This window comes from Carlito syrichta, unplaced genomic scaffold (assembly GCF_000164805.1).
Source record: "Carlito syrichta isolate Samal-C Ts95f unplaced genomic scaffold, Tarsius_syrichta-2.0.1 Scaffold155395, whole genome shotgun sequence".
NCBI classification, from domain to species: Eukaryota; Metazoa; Chordata; class Mammalia; order Primates; family Tarsiidae; genus Carlito; species Carlito syrichta.
Window position 1 is genome coordinate 21,682 of NW_007099491.1, and position 19,690 is coordinate 41,371.

General features: G+C 45.3%; 1 protein-coding gene across 1 annotated transcript in view; it reads left to right on the forward strand.

The window, feature by feature from the left end:
- The window catches only part of LOC103252364 (protein unc-79 homolog), a 55,067-nt gene that overhangs the window by 15,430 nt on the left and 19,947 nt on the right, over positions 1-19,690 (forward strand). The window contains exons 6-9 of the mRNA XM_008050991.1: positions 5,476-5,580; positions 13,107-13,184; positions 17,236-17,325; positions 19,515-19,684. Of these exons, the coding sequence (XP_008049182.1) occupies positions 5,476-5,580; positions 13,107-13,184; positions 17,236-17,325; positions 19,515-19,684 (443 nt within the window). The remainder of the gene's footprint in view (positions 1-5,475; positions 5,581-13,106; positions 13,185-17,235; positions 17,326-19,514; positions 19,685-19,690) is intronic.

The window sequence follows — 19,690 nt, forward strand, 5'->3', positions numbered from 1 at the left end:
GGACAGCAAGACCTCATTTCTACAATAAATCAAAAAAATCAGCCGGGCATGGTAGCACATGCCTGTAATTCCGGTTACTTGGAAGGTTGAGGTGGAAGGATCGCCGGAGCCCAGCAGGTTGAGGCTGCAGTGGCCGGGAGCGGCCACTGCACTCCAGTCTGGGTGACAGACTGAGACTCCAACTCAAAAAAAAAAAAATTGATTAAAATGAAAAAAAGAAAAATAAATAAAGATAAAGAGGAGTTAGATCCAAAATAATAATAATAATAATATTTGCATACTTTGGAAATCCCTGATCTGAAACGTCAAGTAACATTAGTGCTGAGCAAGTAATAGCCTTGGAGTATCTGAAGTATCTGATAGGAGCATGATAGGAGCAAGCACAGAAGCAAGCCTCAAACCTCTCTGGAGGGTATGTCTTCAACCTAGGCCCAACAGGATTTGCGTTGTTGAATGCCTAATGAGCCTGAGCTCACAATCTAAGAATTACAAAACAAAGGAAGAAATAAGCTACTTTGAACTAGATTAGCAATGTCAACAAACAGCAAGATTATTCCTCCCAAGAATTTTTAATACTAAAACTATGTGTTAGAGGCCAAGTGGTGGGTCACACCTCTAATCCCAGCACTTTGGGAGGCTGAGGCTGGAGGGTTATTTGAAGCCAGGTGTTTAAGACCAGCCTGGGCAACACAACAGGACCCATGTCTACAAAAATGTTTTTAAATGATGTTATAGAGAATATAAGTGACAAACACGGTATCATTATAAAGTATACAGATGGCTATACTTTAAATAGCAAGCATAGAAAGAATAATAAAAAACACAAGAAAAGATCTAGTCATTTTCAGAAAAGGAGAACCAGGCAGATTTGAACAAAGTAGAAATTATAGAACTGAAAAAGTGACTGATATAAAAACCTTAATGAACAGGTTACACAGAAAATTAGACACAGCCAAAGAGAGAATTGGTGAAAAGAAAAATAGATCTGAAGAAGTTACCCAGAATGCAACAAAGATAAAGGATATAGAAAGATCTGTATTTATCTAACAAGTGTTTCAGATAAGGAAAAAAGACTTTTTATCAGTCCCAGAATTAAGAGAAATCATTAATTCTCTGATTCAGGAAGTACAGTGAGCCTTAAAATTATTACAAATGAATTAAAATTTGATCCCTTTATGTCATAGTCTACATAAGTAGGTACAGCTTGGTAGAACACCCAAAACAGAAAATATTTTAAGAGCAATGAAGAAAAAAAAAATACTCTAAAAGATAGACTGACAGCAGACTTCTCAACAGCACAATGGAAACTAGAAAATAATGGAAAATTATCTTTTAAATGATAAGGAAAAAAAGAACTGTCTGCCTGGAATTCTCTATAAACCAAGCTATCCCTCAAGAGTTAAGGCTAAATAAATGTACTACCAGGGAAACAAGAAATTTTCTAATAGATTTTTTACGAAACAACTACTGAAAGTTATAGTAAGAAGGAAATTGAGCCAAAAAGGAAGAAGTGAAATGTATGAAGGAATGGTGCTCAAATAAACTGGTAAAGTGTGGAAATGTAAGTGATCATTGATAATGTAAAGTAGTAATAATAATGTTATTTAGATGTGTGTAAAACAAAATGACACTAAAATACTGGAAAATAGTAACCTATAAGGTGGGTGTGTGTGTTTGGTGATTGTAGTTAAAGTACTCTATATAGTGTCCAGAAGAAAGACATAACAAATAACTGTAAACTCTTAAGAATGCATACATATGTGTTTTTTTGTTGTTGTTGTTGTTTTGCGTTGGAGTCTCACTCTGTCGCCCAGACTGGAGTGCAGTGGCTGCTCCCGGCCGCCGCAGCCTTGACCTGCTGGGCTCCAGCGATCCTTCCGCCTCAGCCTTCCAAGTAGCCGGAATTACAGGCATGCGCCATATATATGTTTTATGTGTAAACTCCGAAGGCCAGAAACACAATGTTTGTATACTGTCCAAACAAATAGAGACTAAAACAAAAATTTAATCAAGACAAAAAGAGAATCATGGAACAAGCTATAATAAACAAAGTAAGATGACAGAAATAAATTTCAAATATTCCAGTAAACATACTAAATAAAAGTATACTAGACTCACTAGGGAATGTCAGAATGGGTGTTAAAAGTTGAGCTGCATCTAAAATACGTCTACAGACACTGAGAAAGTTTGAAATAAAAAGACTGAAAAAAGACATACCTGGCAAATACTAATTAAAAGAAAGTTGAGGTCAATAAACTGACTTTCATCTGAAAAGCATTGTTATAAAGAAATTTTATGGTGGTTTCTCTCACCCATGCCAGCTCTGGCATATCTCCCTTTCTTTTCTCTCTTCTTTCTCGAATAAACTTTGCTTGAAAACTTTTTTTTAAAAGACATGTTATTATAAGGAAAGTCATCATATATTGATAAGGTAAGCAATTCACCGGGAAATGTGATAATTCTAAGACCTTGCAGAGTTGATAACATAGTCCCCAAATATATACAACAAAAATAACAGGATTACAAAGAGAAATTGGCAAATTAAAAATCATGGTGGTAGATGTTTAACAGATTTATTTCAGTAACTGGTAGATCAAACAGATAAAAAATAACTGAACACATTGGGTCCAATGGCCATTCATATAAAGAATCTTTAATCCATCAGTTTGAGAATTTAAGCTACATATATCAATAGGAATTCATTTCAGGAATATAATGTAGTGAATAATTATAAGTCACAGGAAGATATACATACTATGCCATTATAGAAAGTTAACAAAACATGCAAAATAATATCATACATTATAATGGAGGCATGTGTATGTAGTCAAGGTGTAAAAACATACAGGAACTAATAAGCACCAGATCCAGAATAGTAGCTACTGGAAGGAAGGAAGAAAGGAAGGGAAGAAGGAAAGACAGAGGTAGTTTCAGCTGTTTCTGTAACAATGTCCTATTGTTAAAAAAGGATAAATCAATGTCCAACAAGAGACTAATGTTCAGAATATACAAGGAGCTCAACAGTAAAAAAATCAAGTAATTCTGTTAAAAAGTGGGCAAAGCACATGAATAGACATTACTCAAAAGAATGCATACAAATGACCACCAGGTATATGAAAACATTGTAGATGTCACTAACCATTAGAGAAATGCAAATCAAAATTACAGTTGAGATATTATCTTACCCCTATTAGAATAGCTATTATCAAAAAGACCAAAAAAACAACAGATTCTAGCAAGAATTCTAGCAAGGACTAGCAAGGGCTCAGAGAAAAGGGAACTCGCATACATTGCTGATGGGAATGTAAATTAGTACAGCGACCATGGAAAATAGTTTGGAGGTCTCTCAAAAAACAAATAGAACTATTGTATGGTCCAGCAATCCCCACCACTGGGCATTTATCCAAAGGAAAAGAAATGTGTCCATAAAGGGATACCTGTACTCCTACCTGTGGTATATGTACACAGTGGAATACTATTGAGTCATAAAAAAGGAATGATAGCATGTTATTTGCAGCAAGCTGGGTGGAACTGGAGTTTAATACTAAGTAAAGTGAGCCAGGCACAGAAAGTCAAATATTGCATGTTGTCACTCATATGTAGGAGCTAAAAAGGTTGATCTCATGAAGTTAGAGACTAAAATGTTAGTTGTCAGAGCCTGGAAAGGGTGGAGATGAAGAGAGTTTATTTAATGGGTACAAACATACAGTCTGAAGGGAGGGATAAGTTCCAGCATCCAATATCCAGTAGGGAAGTTATAGTTAACAGTAATTTGTCATATATTTATTTCAAAATTGCTAGCAGAAAGGACTTGAACTGATCTCACCACATAGAAATGATAAATACTTGAGATAACGGATACCCCAAGTATCCTGACTGGATCATTACATATAATGTGCATGAAAAAAGACATCACAGGTAGCCCATACGCATGTATCTTATTTAACACATAAATAAAAATAAAATTAAGCAATACGATCGATAAAATACAAAGCACATATTATGTATCTTTTTTTTTTTTTTTTTTTTTTTGAGTTGGAGTCTCACTCTGTCGCCCAGACTGGAGTGCAGTGGCCGCTCCCGGCTACTGCAGCCTTGACCTGCTGGGTTCTGGCGATCCTTCCACTTCAGCCTTCCAGGTAGCTGGAACTACAGGTGCGCGCTACCATACCCGGCTAATTTTTTGATTTATTGCAGAGATGAGGTCTCGCCAAGTTTCCCAGGCGGGTCTCAAATCCGCGGGCTCAGGCAATCCACTCACCTCAGCCTCCCAAAGTGCTGAGATTACAGGTTGAGCCACCGAGCCCGGCCTTACAATCAATCAATCAATCAATCAATCAATAAATAAATAAATAAATAAATAAATAAATAAATAAATAAATAAATAAACAGACACACAGACACACAGACACACAGACACACAGACACACAGACACACAGACACACAGACACACAAACACACAAACACACAAACAAACAATCAGCCAGGCGTGGTAGCACACGCCTGCAGTTCCAGCTACTCGCAGTTCCAGCTACTCGGAAGGCTGAGGCGGAAGGACCCACGGAGCCCAGCAGGTGGAGGCTGCGGTGGCCGGGAGCGGCCCCTGCACTCCAGTCTGGGCGGCAGAGTGAGACTCCGACTCAAAAAAAGAACAAATCAAATAAAAATGACATTATTTTGCAAAGATGAGTGGCAGGCGCATGATCTGTTCCGTTGTCTCTGTTTTTTTGTGTGCTTGAATAGTCCGTTTTAGAAGCGAGTTCCTTGGAGACGTGGAGCCCTTTGAAGAAGTGTGCATGTTTCTCCCTAAGTCATGTCGTATTGAAAAAAGCCTTTAAGTGTATTTAATTGCTACAGTTCTTAGACCCTGCTTTCTGTGAATAAGAACCAAATACTGAGGCTTCTATATTGAAGTTGTAACCTTTGTCTTATGATTAAATTATATGTCCTAGCCGTGCTCGGTGGCTTAGCTTGTAATCCCGCACTTTGGGAGGCCGAGGTGAGTGGATCGGCTGAGCCCGTGGGTTTAAGACCCGCCCGGGCAACTTGCTGAGATCTCATCTCTACAATAAATCAAAAATTAGCCAGGCGTGATTGTGCGCCCTGTAGATCCAGCTACTCGGAAGGCTGAGGCGGAAGGATCGCCAGAGTCCAGCAGGTCGAGACTGTAGTGGCCAGGAGCAGCCATTGCACTCCAGTCTGGGTGACAGAGTGAGACTCCAACTCAGAAAAAAAAAAATTATATGTTCTCTGTGCTTTAGTAAACTCATTATCCACAAAAGTACCTTTTTCTTTTTAGCCTTAGTTATTTCTTTTTAGTCTTTATTTCCTAAGGGTGCGTCGCTGTGCAGTTTTAAGTTTTTTATTTCTGTTTTTAATTTCTGACCTGTGAGTCTTTTGGAAGCTCTCTTGACATAGATTGGCTCTAACTGGACTTTTAGCATCACTTGCTTTCTTCTGTTTTGTCTTCTTAGGAACGGGATAAGTTTTACCTATCTCGCAGTGTTGTTCTGGAACTTCTGCAGGCCCTAAAGCTCAAATCTCCTCTACCAGACACAAACCTCCTTCTGCTTGTCCAGGTAGGCCTGTGCCTTCTTATAAAACTTTCGTGAGATTCGTGTCTATTTGGAAACATTAAGGGAGGTGTAGAGCAGATGCATGAAATCAAAGGTCTTTGCCCAGAGATGAGAAATGACCTCCTGTCTTATATGAGCCATGGTCAAGCTAATTCTGTGCACTTGACACTTCCACTGAACAGAAAAGACAAAAAAGGAGTATTTATTTTTGTTCCTCTTGTGTAATGAGTTCTGGGAGGGACAAAAAGAAGAATGCACCATAATCTCTGTTTTCGAGATATTAGCAATCCTGTAGGCCGGAGAGGCAACTCCCCCCAGAGCTGAGACAGGGCTGCTGACACCACCCATGGGGAGCAGGCGAGGTCTGCTTGCAGGGTCGAGTGCGCGGGGGGCGGGGGGGGTGCCACCGAGTCTCTGTGAAGCAGAGGCAAGGCGAGCCTGGGCCGGCCAGACACAGTCGAAGGCAGAATGCCTGAGTCTGACCAGGGGAGGGAGCAGGCAGGCGCCACTCAGCCCTCCTGGGACCACTGAGGCGGGGCGACTGCAGCGCTCAGGGCAGGCTCTGGGGAGTGGGCACCGATTGTGCTCTTGGTTGTGTGTCTGTTTAGGAGGGGCTGAAGCCTTCTCTCCCTGGTCCTGAGCGCTGCAGCTCAGGCAGGCATGCAGGTTCTGATGCCCTGCCGCAGCCTGTGACTCGCACATGAGAGAGAGAGGAGGGAAACAAAGTCCCAGGGGGAGCTGAGAGCAGAAGGGAGACCCACGCAGCGTGAGGCCGGGGAGGGAAGCCACGTGGGGTCCCAAGGGCCTTTGCCCGGAGGGGCATCCAGACGGGGGCTGGCTGGTCTCAGCAGTAGGAGAGCTGAGCCAGGGTGGCAGAATACTTTTAGAGCCTGTGACTCGAGCAAGAAGTTGAGGAGTCGGCAGGGGTCGGTAGCCTGGGACCCTGCCTTCCACCCCCAGGGCCGAGGCTGGATTTGAAGACGTGGCCTTGAGTTACAGCGGGGTGTCACCCACGCGGCCTTTGTGCCAAGGACCCGGTAGCCGCACCACAGCGGTTTCGATGCTCCGACGAGCATTAAGACCAGTTCCAGAGTCTGGACCCACAAGTCTGAGGTTCAAAGATGGAAGGAAGATGGGGATTCTGTCAGTGCTTTGGCTGCCATCCGGAGCGACGAGGAAGAAGGGCGCCTCAGCCGAGCACCTGTTACGGGCGCCGCGTCCCCCCACGTAGCCCTCGCAGCCACGTGCGGTCCTGGCTTGGGATCGTGGGGGCGTGGCTGGCCCGAGTCATGCCGCTGGTGGCCTGTCAGCGTCCGAGCACAGAGCGTCGGGACCCAGCGCCCCGTCCTGCTCGGGTGAGCTCAGCGTCGTCAGGCGCTTTCCATCCCTCGCCTGGACTCCACAGCAACACAGGCTTTTGGCACCTCCTTTGTCTCTTTCCATGCCCATCCAATCTCCTGGCCTGTGGCTGCCCAGAGGAATTTTGCTGAAGCTCTGCTTTCGATCAGATCGCTCTCTGTATCTAAGCCCTGGAGTGACCTGTCAGGCCTGATTCTCCCATCAGCTGGCCGCATTGAACGACGCAGCCGTGTTTCCCACCACAAGTATCTGCTGACCGCCTATCTTGGGCTGGGTTCTGGGGATACAGAGAGGCGAAAGGCATCTCCTGATCCAGGGCTAACCTACTGTGTCACAGAAGTCTACACAGGATATAAAGCGTTGAGGAGGAGGCAGTGGCTGCCTCAGCCTGGGCAATGGAGGAAGGCTTGCGAAGCCATTATGAGCCCCGACTCGGCTCAGGTGCTGTGCTGGGTACTGGGGAAACACCGGCGATTAAGCCACAGTTTCTTCTTTCCAGTAGGTGAAGTCAGCATGTAAGTACAAAACTGCCCCCCTGTGTGAAGGGTGCGGTCGTAGAAATGTGCGCCGAGTAAGGGAGTGGACCGTGTGGACCTTAAGGGATGCCCGGAGGTTCAGGCGTTTGCCAAGCAGAGGAGAGGAGGGGAGACCCTTGCCATTTACCACTTAGTATCCACTTCCTGGTCTCCTTCCACCCCCACTAGAGACAACTGATCAGTCGGACCAGAACTGAATTTTTTCCAGTCTTGAGACTTAATAAAAAGTCAGTGTGCTTCCAGTGAAGAATTGTCTTAAGTTTCTTTGAAGAGCTTTCTGGGGCACACTGACGCTCTCGTGCCGTGAGTTCGTGCTCGCTGGAAACGACAGCAGTGGACGTGGGCGTGATGTCATCAGACGAAACGGCCCTCGTTGTACTGAGATGCCGAGCAACCCAGGAGGAAGACAGAAGCAACATCACGACCAGAAAATGGCTGTGCTCTTGAGGAGAGCCCGCCTGAGTGCTTCCCCGTGGATGGGCACTGGCCAGCCCCTCTCTTCCCACAGCAGCAGCAAGGCCGCCGTGGAGCGGAGGCAGCGCTCATGGGCAGACTTGGGAGACACCTGGGCTCTGCGCCAGCCTGGAGGAGAGGGCAGTGGCCAGGACTTGGCGAACCAGCCTGGGAGGGATTGAAGGCGACAGGTTGGCAGTGTCTGAGGAGGCCACTTGCTTCTGATGGCGCTGTAGTTGGGGCGTGCCACCTCAAAATGACCTGGCTTTCAGGGCCCCTAGGTGCTGTCCTGTGGGCGGTGGACAGCACTCCCCAATTGCCCCCAGTCCTGAACAGGCCGATCTTCTCGGGGTCTGGCACCCCACACTGCAAGGGCGGGGCCCAGCCTTCTGTGAAGTACATTAGTCAGCCATAATAAGCACTTGTCACAAGAAGCAAAAGGACACGTTGACAATTTAAATTGCCCGTGCTTAAGGAGACCACAAAAACAGTGATTATTGCATCACAGTTGGGTGAATAAGTAACCGAAACAAACTAGCTTTAGGAATAAAGAAGGCAAAAGATACTTTTTGCGGATTTTCATCTCCCATTTCAAACGTGTAAAACATTTTCCTCTTGTAAAAACAAATGTGCTCTTTGTCATTGAACATGCTAAGCTAAAAAAGGTACGTTGTAAAATTACTCAGATGGGAGAGGTTTGGAGATCATTCCCCGGAGGAACCACTTTGTGGATAAGGTTGCAGCCTTTTCCCACAAAAAACGTTAAGCGTCCTGCCATTTTGAAGTGTCATGTCCTTGTTTATAACACTCTTAGAGTACGCCATTTTCATTGCTAAGGAGAGAAACAAAAGTGAGGCAAAGCTTAAGAAACAGGGCGGTTCCCTCTTCTGCCCTGCGGTCCTGCCCAAGTCATGGAGAAGAGTCTTCTGTAGACCGCCGTGGAATGAGGGAGAAGCGTCTGTTTCCCTGTGAGGAATCCGTCTTCTGTAGGGTTTCTCAGTTGCTTGTTCTTTTCCCTTGACTGCCTGGGTCCTCCAGGTATTCTTTGGAGAACAGTGGAAGTGGTAGCCTGCTTCCTGGTAGCTTCTTTTAGGCCAGAGCATCTAGGCTGGAGTCGAGAGGAAAGCATTCCCTTTCCTGAAGGACAGTGTCAGTTCCTAGCACCTGGACAGCCAGACTAACAGTATGCACATATGGTGAGTCTGGGGCAGACAGTGACTGTCTCCATGGATACCAGTGGCCACCATCCAAAGGCCACCCAGTGGAGTGGGTTTGCTTTGCTGAAAATGCAACTTGGAGACATAAAAGGAAGCAGTGACTGGAAGGAAAGGCCATGGGGGACCTATCCTGAGGGACGCTGGTCCTTCCTGGAAAGAGGAGGGGTCACCCTGACCTGGGGTTTCCTGTTTATTCTTCCATCCCAGAGGGAACTGCTAGCGTTCCGTCTGTTACTTCTCCAGTTAATAGCTCAGCCTATAGTTTACTAAGCCAGAGCCGTTCATATTCTTCTCATAGATAGGCCATGTCTCTGTTGTGTACCAAATCTTCTCTCTCGAAAGAGAGGCTTTTTTTTTTTTTGAGTTGGAGTCTCACTCTGTCACCCAGCCTGGAGTGTAGGGGCACAGTCACAGCCATGGCAATCTCTGCCTGCTGGGCTCAGGTGATCCTTCCACCGCAGCCTTCCAAATAGCTGGAATTACAGGCACGTGCCACCATGCCTGTCTAACTTGTTTTTAATTGTAGAGATGAGGTCTCACCAAGTTGCCCAGGCTGGTCTCGAACCTGTAGGCTCAGGCAATTTTCTCACCTTGGCCTCCCAAAGTGCTGGGATTATAGGTGTGAGCCACTACACCTGACGAAGAGAGACTCTTAAAGGAAGTGGGACACTTGCCCAAGATACATCGGGCCACTCAAGTTCTAAACATGTCAAAGCAGTAACCAGTACCAATCTGTTTCTTAATTCCTAGAAATTCTCCCTGGAGGCCTGGCCTCACGGGGAATTCCCCAGCCTGCCTGTGGTTGTCTTGCCATGACTGCTGCTATTTGTTTTTACTTACATAAGAAGTAGGGTGGCCTTAAGCAAATGGAATTTTTCCTAAAGAAAAAGGTGTGGAAATAGGGAAGAATTGGCCAAATAGAAAAACACTATGTCTTTGAGAACCTTAAATTGGCAACCACTAGCAAATGGTTTTTCTGCACTTTGGACAGATGTGCTGCCATGCTAATTTAACTCACATCCATGGACATTTTTGCTTTTGCTTCCAACGTATTCTTTTCTGTGGTTTGCAGTAGATATTTTATGCATCTTATTCTTGAGATGGATTCAAGGTTTCCACAATGGAGTGATAACTCATTAAAGCCATCACAGGGACTATTTAAATCCACATCAGAAATCATGTCCTCGGCTTCTCTTTTGCGTCAAGAGTAGATATTCTGCTAATTTGCATGTACCATTTCCACTCTGCGGGATATACCTGCATATCCAAGTTATGGGAAAGCGTGTTGGTGGAAGGTTTTCTTTCAAAGACAGTTTAGTTGTGGGCTGGAGGACAAAGGCGTGGTGGGGGCACAGCTGTTGTTTTTAATTTGCAGAGTTACTGTCGAGGGGCCTTATGGGTGTTCGCTGAGTTAGTAACAATCTGATCATCCTATGGACTGGGAGTTGGAGAGATTGCTTTGGGCTCATGTTGAATATGACGTTAGCAATGGCGCATAACGAGTATCAGGCCTCTTTTGTGCTCTTTTGCATTCCTGGGGGGGCACATATTTCTCTCTGAAAGTATGGAGCTCTTCCCTCTACAGCAATCATCATTTCCCTGACTTTTGTTGTCTTTATACTTGGAGAAGTTCTACAAAATTATCATGGATTATTTCTCAGTTCGTGGCTGGCAGCCATGTAAAACAAAGCCCAAAAGGTTTATTGGGTTTTAGGTGTACATCTGATACGAAAATACACGTGAATTAAAATGCATAGATAAAAATAAATAATAGATGATTTTAGAGGCTTGTGCACTGTTACTTCCTTTAATATGCCAGATTCTTTGAGGCACTTTCCTCACTTCCAGGGCAATTTCTGATTAATTCGGATTTGTAAGAGTTATCGCAAACCAGCATTTAAATCTGACCTCGGACACTGACACCGGTGGCTGCTGGCCGTGCTGAATCACGCTTCCAGTGTCCCTCTCGCTCCGCCTTGCTGTGTGGCCGGTGGGAGACCCTGGAGGGGCTGCGTCTTCACAAATCTCGTCTCTTCCTCAGGGCCGGGCTGGGTCAGGCAAGCACACTCGACGGGGCCCAGGACACGCGAAGGGCCCCTCTGAGCCCACTCGGTGGGTGTGGCCTTGCCTTCCTCGGGGCCTTCCCAGTTGTGCAGTCTCATTTCTGCGGCAGAGAAGCGAACGGAGGTGGATGCTGGTGTCCTCACAGAGGCTTTGGATCTTAGTTGCAAGCAGCTTGTTTTAGACGATAGACTTGGGAGCTTTTGAAAACCCGTCATGTGGAAAAACCCGGATCCCCTCCAGGAGGCTGGTTGGGCATGCTCCTTCTGCATTGGGTGCTTCTACCAAACAGTTCAGGTTTCACTTTGTTACTTTCCGGTTTTGGCCAGTGTTCTGGGCTTTACATTTTTCAGCCCAATTTACTCACTTTTCCTTATATTAGAAATAAGTCCCATTTAGGTGAGCAGGCACAAGCGTACCTGAAGGAAGTAATGGAAACTTTTAGATGCGCCCAGGATGCTGCCAGCTGCTGCTTTCTTTGCCAGATTCAGAGCTGATGGCCAAGCAGATTCTTCAGCTCTCCATAGCTGCATGTGAGGCAATTGGAAGTGACAGAATGCTAACGTGGAGACCTGGGTCTCCTCCATCCCGGGGCTCTCAGGGACACTCTGCTTGGGTGCCCTCACCCTCAGCTCAGTTACCTGCACCAACAAGCCTTTTGCAAAGGACACTCTTGGGGACTGGCTCTTGGCCCCGAGTAAGAAAGAGAAGGGCTCCTTGGCCTCAGAAGGCCTTTGGCTCAGAGCTCCACCGCCGTGGCCAAGATCTGCCGCCCCTTCATTACGCTCAGATCCGGACCCCTAAGCAGCCTGTCAGCATGCGGACTTCTGCTCCTGGTTCAGGCCTCCTCAAAATTTTCTCTGCACCCCCAGTGCCCGTGCTCCCCAGTACGACAAGGACCGAGCCTGCTTAAACTGGACGTGGTCTTGATCCATCCAGCTTTCCTGTGCCTTCCAGTACGAGAGTGAAACAAAGGGAAAGGTGGAGCCTTCCGTGCTGAAACTTCTTCATGGTCTCTGCACTCTGCACAGCAGCAGTGTCAGGTCCGAGTTGTGAGGGCCACTCACTGGCCGCCAAGAAAGAGAAATTGGACAAGAGCTAATTGCTCACAGCCACTCCACTTCAAGTTTAGCTCTTTTTCTGCAGCCTTTAACCAATAGCTGCATGTTGCATGAAGTGGGAAACACCTGTCAAAAATCGACCATGAAGCAAATTAAATTGTAATCTGGCAAATCCGTCCTCACAGTGACCTCAAGTCATCACTGAGTAATTGACTCATTTCATAAACTCTCACTGAGCCCCTCTGAGACGCGAGGCCCGGAGCTGGCACTGGGCAGAGGGGCGTCCAGTCTGTGTTCTTGAAGAGCCCACAGCAGACTGTTATAGTGGAAGTGACTGGTCCCATGGGAGTGCTCAAAGTCAGAGGAGGGGTCATGATCCGCACAGAGCACAGCTGTAGGTGAAGCTAGGCGAGGAAGACGAGACATGCAGGGTCCTTGGAGGGGAAGAAACAGTCAATTGCTCACTCCAAGGCTGATGGTTTTTCGGTTTCCCTGCTAAATGTATGATATAGCGACAGAAATGGAAATCTATGAATGTGTGCACAAATAAAACGACTTCAGAATAAATCTGACAAAGCTGACATCTTTTATCTCTTCCTTGACTGAATGCCCATTTCAGTGCCCCTTAACTGGGTAAAGTAGGAATCTGCGTGTTAATATCAGTGCTGTGATTCCAAGTTTCTGATAGGAACGAACTTTCACTATTAGCCAGTATGACCTCTCCAGGGCAGATTGTCAAGGAAGTAAGCACTAATGAATGTAAGCCAAGTTGGTAAAATTATAACTTACTTATTATTGTCTAGGTGCTCTTGAAAATAATTGCCCTTTCCATTTTTTATCAGTTTATTTGTGCAGATGCCGGAACCAAACTGGCTGAGTCAACAATTCTGAGCAAGCAGATGATCGCCGCTGTACCTGGAGTAAGTTCCGACCACACTGATTGCCTGCCTTTTTGTATTTCACAGACCAGTGACTGAGGGTGTAGGCTTTACACTCACACCAGGATTTGAGGCCTACCATCTACTAGCTGTGTGACTTTAGGAAAGTATTTTAGCCTATGATTCTTTGGCTCGCACCACCTGTAGAATGGGGTATAACAACTTAACATGGAGGCTGAGGATTGGATAAGGTGATGCATATAAAGCGTATTCACATGGTACCAGACATATAACAAGTGTTGCGTGAATGCTACCTACTAAACACAATATTAACAAACCTTCTTACCTATTATTGGATATTTTCGTTATTTTCAAAATCCTGCAGTTGCACGTAATATACAGTGAACATCTTTGTACTTAAGTTTTTGTCCATGTTTTAGGCTACTTGTTTATAGTAGATTTCAGGGAGCAGCTACTTGGCTATGGGTTTTATTTTGAGGGCCCTTTATAGTATCGTGCAAGGTGCTATGACATAAAAATCCGGTTCTCAGTGACTTACGCAAAAGCTTATTGACTGCACATGCGAAGTTTAAATGGGCATCTGGTTAGTTGGAGAAAGGGACCATCCACGTGGAAGGTTGGGGTCAAGTCTTTTCCATCGTATGCCGTCCTCTGCAATCAGCTGGTGGCTGGGGAAGGAGAAGAGAACATGGCACACGGGGTTTTCATGGACCAGGTCTACACGTGCATGGTTTTTCTCCTAAATCCCATTGGCTGGAACGTAGTCACCTGACTGCTAACTGCAGGGGATGATGGGAAGTGTGGTCTAGTGGTGTGCTAGGAAAGAAGACAGATGGGTCTGAGGAGTAGCTAATCAGTCAATTGTTTGAGTCTACATACATGATATTGGAAAAATAATATCCCCAATAGAGAAGGTCAAGGGTAAAGGGTAAACATTCTAACTACAGAAAAGCAACACTTGCAGGGTTCACATATAAAACCCTTTCCAGTGACCAATAAGTCGTTCAAAATAAACATTTTGCTCTTAGTCGTGATCAATTAATTGTAAATTAATATGAAATATTTAAATGTTTTAGAATATTAGAATGGCTAGAAAACAACAGATTTTTATTTTATTTCCTACCTTCCTTCTTTCCTTCCTTTCTTCCTTCCTTCCTTCCTTCGAGTTGGGATCTCACTCCATTGCCCAGGCTTGAGTACTTGAGTATCACAGCTTATGGTAGCCTCGACCTGCTGGGCCCAGGCAATCCTCCCACCTCAGCCTCTCAAGTAGCTGGGACTACAGGTGCACACCACCACACCTAGCTATTTTTAAATTTTTTGCAGAAGCAACATCTCGCTATGTTGCCTAGGCTGATCTCGAACTCCTGGGTTCAAGCAATCCTCCTACCTCAACCTTCCCAAAGTGCTGGGACTATAGGTGTGAGTCACCATGCCCAGCTTATTTTCCTATTTTTGAAAATCTTTTTTTTGAGGTGTGAATGCCATAAAGAAAGCCATATGTTTTTAATGCGTATGACTTGATGAGTTTGGAGATGAGTATATACCATGAAATCATCACCACCAGCTATGCCATAAGCATATCTGTCATCTCTACATTTTTCTCCCACCTCTTTATTTATTTGTGCGTATTATTATTGACAAGAACACTCTGTGTAAGATCTACCCTCTTCGGAAATTTTCAAGTATCAGAACAGTGCTGCTAACTGTAGGCACTGTGCCGCACAGTATGTCTTCTGGGCTGATTCATCTTGTGTAACTTTATGCTTTGGCTGATCCTCCCCCAGCAGATTTTTCTTGATTAAACTTCTTGATGGTGAAGTGAAACAAGTGTTCTTATAAGCCACTAGTGGTAGTGAAACCAACCTTGCTGGAGGGCAGTTTGGCAGTCTTTTAGGAATATGTTCAAGAAAATAAATATGCACATATTTATATACAAGTGTATTAAAGAATCATTGAAAGCAGCAGAAATATGGGAAAAAGTAAATGTCTAACATTAGGACATTGTTTAGTAAAATAAGGTACATCTGTAAGATAAGACTGTTATATGACTGCTAAACCAAGGTTTCAAAGAATATGTCACCAACTGGAAAATTCTTATGATGTATTTAATTTAAAAAACAAGCTAGAAAAGCATGAATTCAATCTTATAAAAAATTGCATGTATGTGTGTATGTTATAAACATTCAAAAAAGCTTGGGAAGAAATATTAATAGTGGTTTTCCCAGAGATGGAGGACAGGAATTAGGATTATGGTGATTTTAATTTTTCTTTTTAGAAAGTTGTATTTTCAACATTAAAAGTTATACTGCTTGTATAATTTAAGAAATGTAACTTTAAAATCAGATATTAGTTTTGAGGAAGATTGGATGTGATTTGCTTTGAGTCATGTGTTTGAGGCTGGAGTACGTTTTCAATTCCTTGATCATCAGTTTTTCTGTTAAAATAAGCAGAGGTCTTCTGAAACAAATGGGCTTGACTTCTTTGCTTTTCTTTTTTTTAAAATAGTACACCTAAGGTTATACTGATGCTTTGAAAAGTTTGAAAAAAAGGGCGGGAAGGGGAATTGGAAGTTATATGCTTTGTTTTGTAAGTATAGATGACTCACCAAGATTCCCCTGACCATACAGTGGATTTTAAGGCTTTTGTCAGATATAGTTGCTGTCTCTAGAACAAAAGTAACTAGGTGATAGTAAATTCCTTACTCTCATTTTTTGAGATTTTAACGTAAAAGGCAAATCTTGAATAACGCTCCAGTAATTATTTTCGGTGACATTTGCCTAGTTGAAATGATATAAAATATTGCCTATGAAAGAAACAAATCCCTTTCAAGAAATTCAAGAGCAGAATCTCTGCTCCCATTTGCATGACATGTGAAAGGTCAGAGAAAAAGGAATAAATAGGGGGAAATCCTTTCTTGCATGAAAGGATTAATATTCCAAAAGCAGGAGCACAAAAACCTTTTATAATTCCTTCACTCGATTTAAATTAAAAGAAGAAAAACCTTAGAACATATGAAATGCTTGGAAAACACTCTGACAGACTGCCAGTGACCTTACTTTACTGTTTGTTATCCTGTCAGAAGAACTGACAAGCGTAACATTCTAGAAGAGAGAGAAGGTGATATAGTTCAGTGCTGGGCAGATTTACATGAATATGGGAAAGTGCAAGCCACTGGGCAAGCTGGTTAAGGATATAATGTTCCAGAGTTTCCTAAAGAATTCCAAGAAGGGCCTTTCGCATCGCATTCCCAGGGCTTCAAAGACCGCCTCTTTTGATCCACGGTAGCCAGCCTGGTGTGTGGGGTCTCTCATATGGCTTTGATTTGGCAGCCCGTTTGTTCGTTTTGCTTTGCTTGTAATCCCAAATTCAGGGCGTTGCTCAGAGAGCAGGTTCATGCTATTTAATAACCTGAAACACAAGCTTGCTTTCCTTTCCTTTAAAACTCTTCCAGTACACTTCAAGTGTGTGGGGAAGAGGCCCATTTTTGTTTCTTTTATGCATCCCGGTCCTGCGTGCAGCTATGGAATAGTGTCCCTGTTACGTATATGACGATTTGCAAGTGACTTGATGTGACTGAGAGTTGCTGACTCTTTCAGCAATCAGGATGCTTGTTTACATGCTTTTCTTTTCAGATAGGACAAGATTCAAGATTCCGGTGGCAGACACCAGCGGCACATGTTTTGTGTGTCGCTGGGATGTCCCTGGAGTGATAACATGTTACTGTAGTTTCGGGGCAGTTCATGCCACAAAGTGGCACTACATACGCTGAATCTTTGCATGCAGACCAGTTTAAAGACACACAAACAAAAACCAGGCCAACTGCCTGGTATCCCAGAGGCCCCGGCTTTAGCCCTGCCTCCCATCGGCCACCCTTTGCTCTCCACCACAAACCCACCAGCTGCCATCCGACGCTGGGCAGACGGTCACAGGTGATGCTGAGGGCAGTGGGGGGAGTCAGGAGTCCAGGAAGTGAAGCGGCTCCCTAGTAAGCGGCTGGAAGCCAGAGTGAGCGCGTCACTGCAGTCAGGGCAGAGAGGATGCCGTGCCCAGCCGTGCCCTTGTATTGCAGTGTGGAACCGCAGCGATGGAGTGTGCGCGGCAGTACATCAGCGAGGTGCTGGACTTCATGGCAGACATGCACACGCTGACCAAGCTGAAGGTGAGCTGGCCTCCGTCCGCTCGGCTCTGGGGTTCGCCACGAGGCGTTGGTAGGGAGCCAGCAGGCCGCGGCGCCTGTGGTTGCCTGGGGAGGCAGCTGGAGCCCGGCTGAGCTATCCCGTGCCACAGGGGTCCAAAGAGCCAGGGTCCAGCTCTGCAAAGAGGGAGAGGAGGCACAGAAAGCATTCACATGGCGTCGGCTACGCACGGAGCCTTGCTCTGCATTGACGCAATTCTCATGATGCCTGATAAGAGGTTATCCCCACTTTCCAGAGGTAGGACCGAGGCTTGCATGGTGTCTTGCTTTGCCCAAGGTCAAACTACTAAGTGGGCAAGTCAAGGTTGAGCCAACAACTGTTTGACTCCGTCTTTGCCCTGTAACACCGCGCCATTTGGTTCCCCCGAGCCTCAGCTTCTTCACTTGAAGAGCAAGTCTCATAATCCCTATCGTGCCTGACTGTTACAAGGCAGATGTACCATAATGTACGTGAACGGACTTTCGTAGCATGTAGCACATGCAAATGTAAGCCATTTATTATTTTCCACTGCATTGACACTATCGTCTTCAAAACATATTTAAAGAAAGGGCAAAGAGCAAGCTTTTAATTTGCACATGGACAAAATTCCAGTGGAGTTGCTGAGGTCCTGATTGTTTTGCGGGGTAGAACGAATTGTATGTAGAAGTCCACTTCCCTGCCATGATTCAACGAAGGAGAGATTGGAGGAAGGCCCTGGACAGAGGACCCAGAAGAATCCAAACATAGTCCAGGGAACAGCCAAACTGCTATCTGGCACTAAATGTTTCCTTTTTTTTTTTAAAGACAGAGTCACTCTGTCTCCCAGACTAGAGTGCAATGGCACAGTCATGGCTCATTGTAGCCTCCTAAATATCTGGGCCTACAGGCACGTGCCACCACATCTGGAAAGTTTTTTTATTTCTATTTTTGTTTAGAGTCAGGATCTCACTATGTTGCCCAGGCTTGTCTTGAATTCAAGTGATCCTCCTCCCTTGGCCTCCCTAAGTGCCAGGATTATAGGCATGAGCCACTGCATATGGCTTGATTCCTTTTAGGTAAAAATATGAACCTTGTGACCCTACAAGCTTGTCAGCTGAAGAGATGGTCTCTTCATCACTGAACTGCTCCTAGACTCTGCTCAGATGATTAAACTGTTGTTTTCTGGGTTTTTTGGTATATTGATAGGTTTGCAAACACTATGTGGAAAGTAGAATCAAAATTTAAACTGATAATAAAATCTCACAATGTATGAGTCCAGCGATTTGTAAATAAGCTTCGCCATCATTTACATGCATGCTGGCAACTAACTGCTGAGTCTGGTTGTCCACGCTTACACGACTTTGCTGCACAAAGACGAAACAGCGATCACCTACACGTTTTTAGCCTGTTTTGCAGACACTTTTGAAAACAGCGAGAAGGATCCATGACCATCAAAAGGCGGGGACTGCAGGCATAGTCCGCCCCTCTGAGGTTTCATGTTAGGAAACAGAAGTCACAGGCAAGTGGCTTCTCCAAGGCCACGCAAGCACCAGGACAGAACTGAGCCTAGAACCTAGGTCTCAACTCCTTTTCAGTGCTCTTCCCACTAAGCCACGCTGAGGAAAGAAGTTTTTCCAAACAGATTCATCAAACTAGCATCGTTCTAGGCCCTGGGGATGCCGTGATGCGCAAAAGCAGACAGTGCTGCCCCCATTCAATGTATAGCCAGCCAGTGAAGGCCAAATTTAACGACCATTTCACACAAACTAGAGTCAAATTATATGTCTCATAATTACTGTGAAAAAAAGGGCAGACAGCAGCATGGACCTGGCCAGGGGGGTCAAGGAAGTCTTCCTGGAGGAAGTGACATTTGAGCTAAAATCGGAACAATTAGGTGAAGAGAGGCAGGAGCAGTATTTCAGGCAGAAGGAACGTTAGCGAGAGGAAACCCAGGCGGCGTGGCTGGAGCCACAGGATGAAGTGGTGGTCGGCAGCTTGCTCGCTCCCAGCTTGGGAGGCCACGCGAGGGAGTTCCCCCTTTATTCAGAGAACAGTGGGAAGGCAGGGAAGAGGTGAAGAGGCTGGTGCCTGGAGCGCGCTAGAAAGGGCGAACGACAAGCCGGTCTTCTCCAAGAGGGGCCCGGACCGTCGCCAGGTGTCCGCCAAAGTCACACAAGGGCGTCTGGTTTTGCAGAGCCACATGAAGATGTGCTCCCAGCCTCTGCACGAGGACACCTTTGGCGGGCACCTCAAAGTGGGGCTGGCCCAGATTGCGGCCGTGGAAATCTCCCGGGGCAACCACCGAGACCACAAGGCTGTGACCCGCTATCTGCCGTGGCTCTACCACCCGCCCTCCGCCATGCAGCAAGG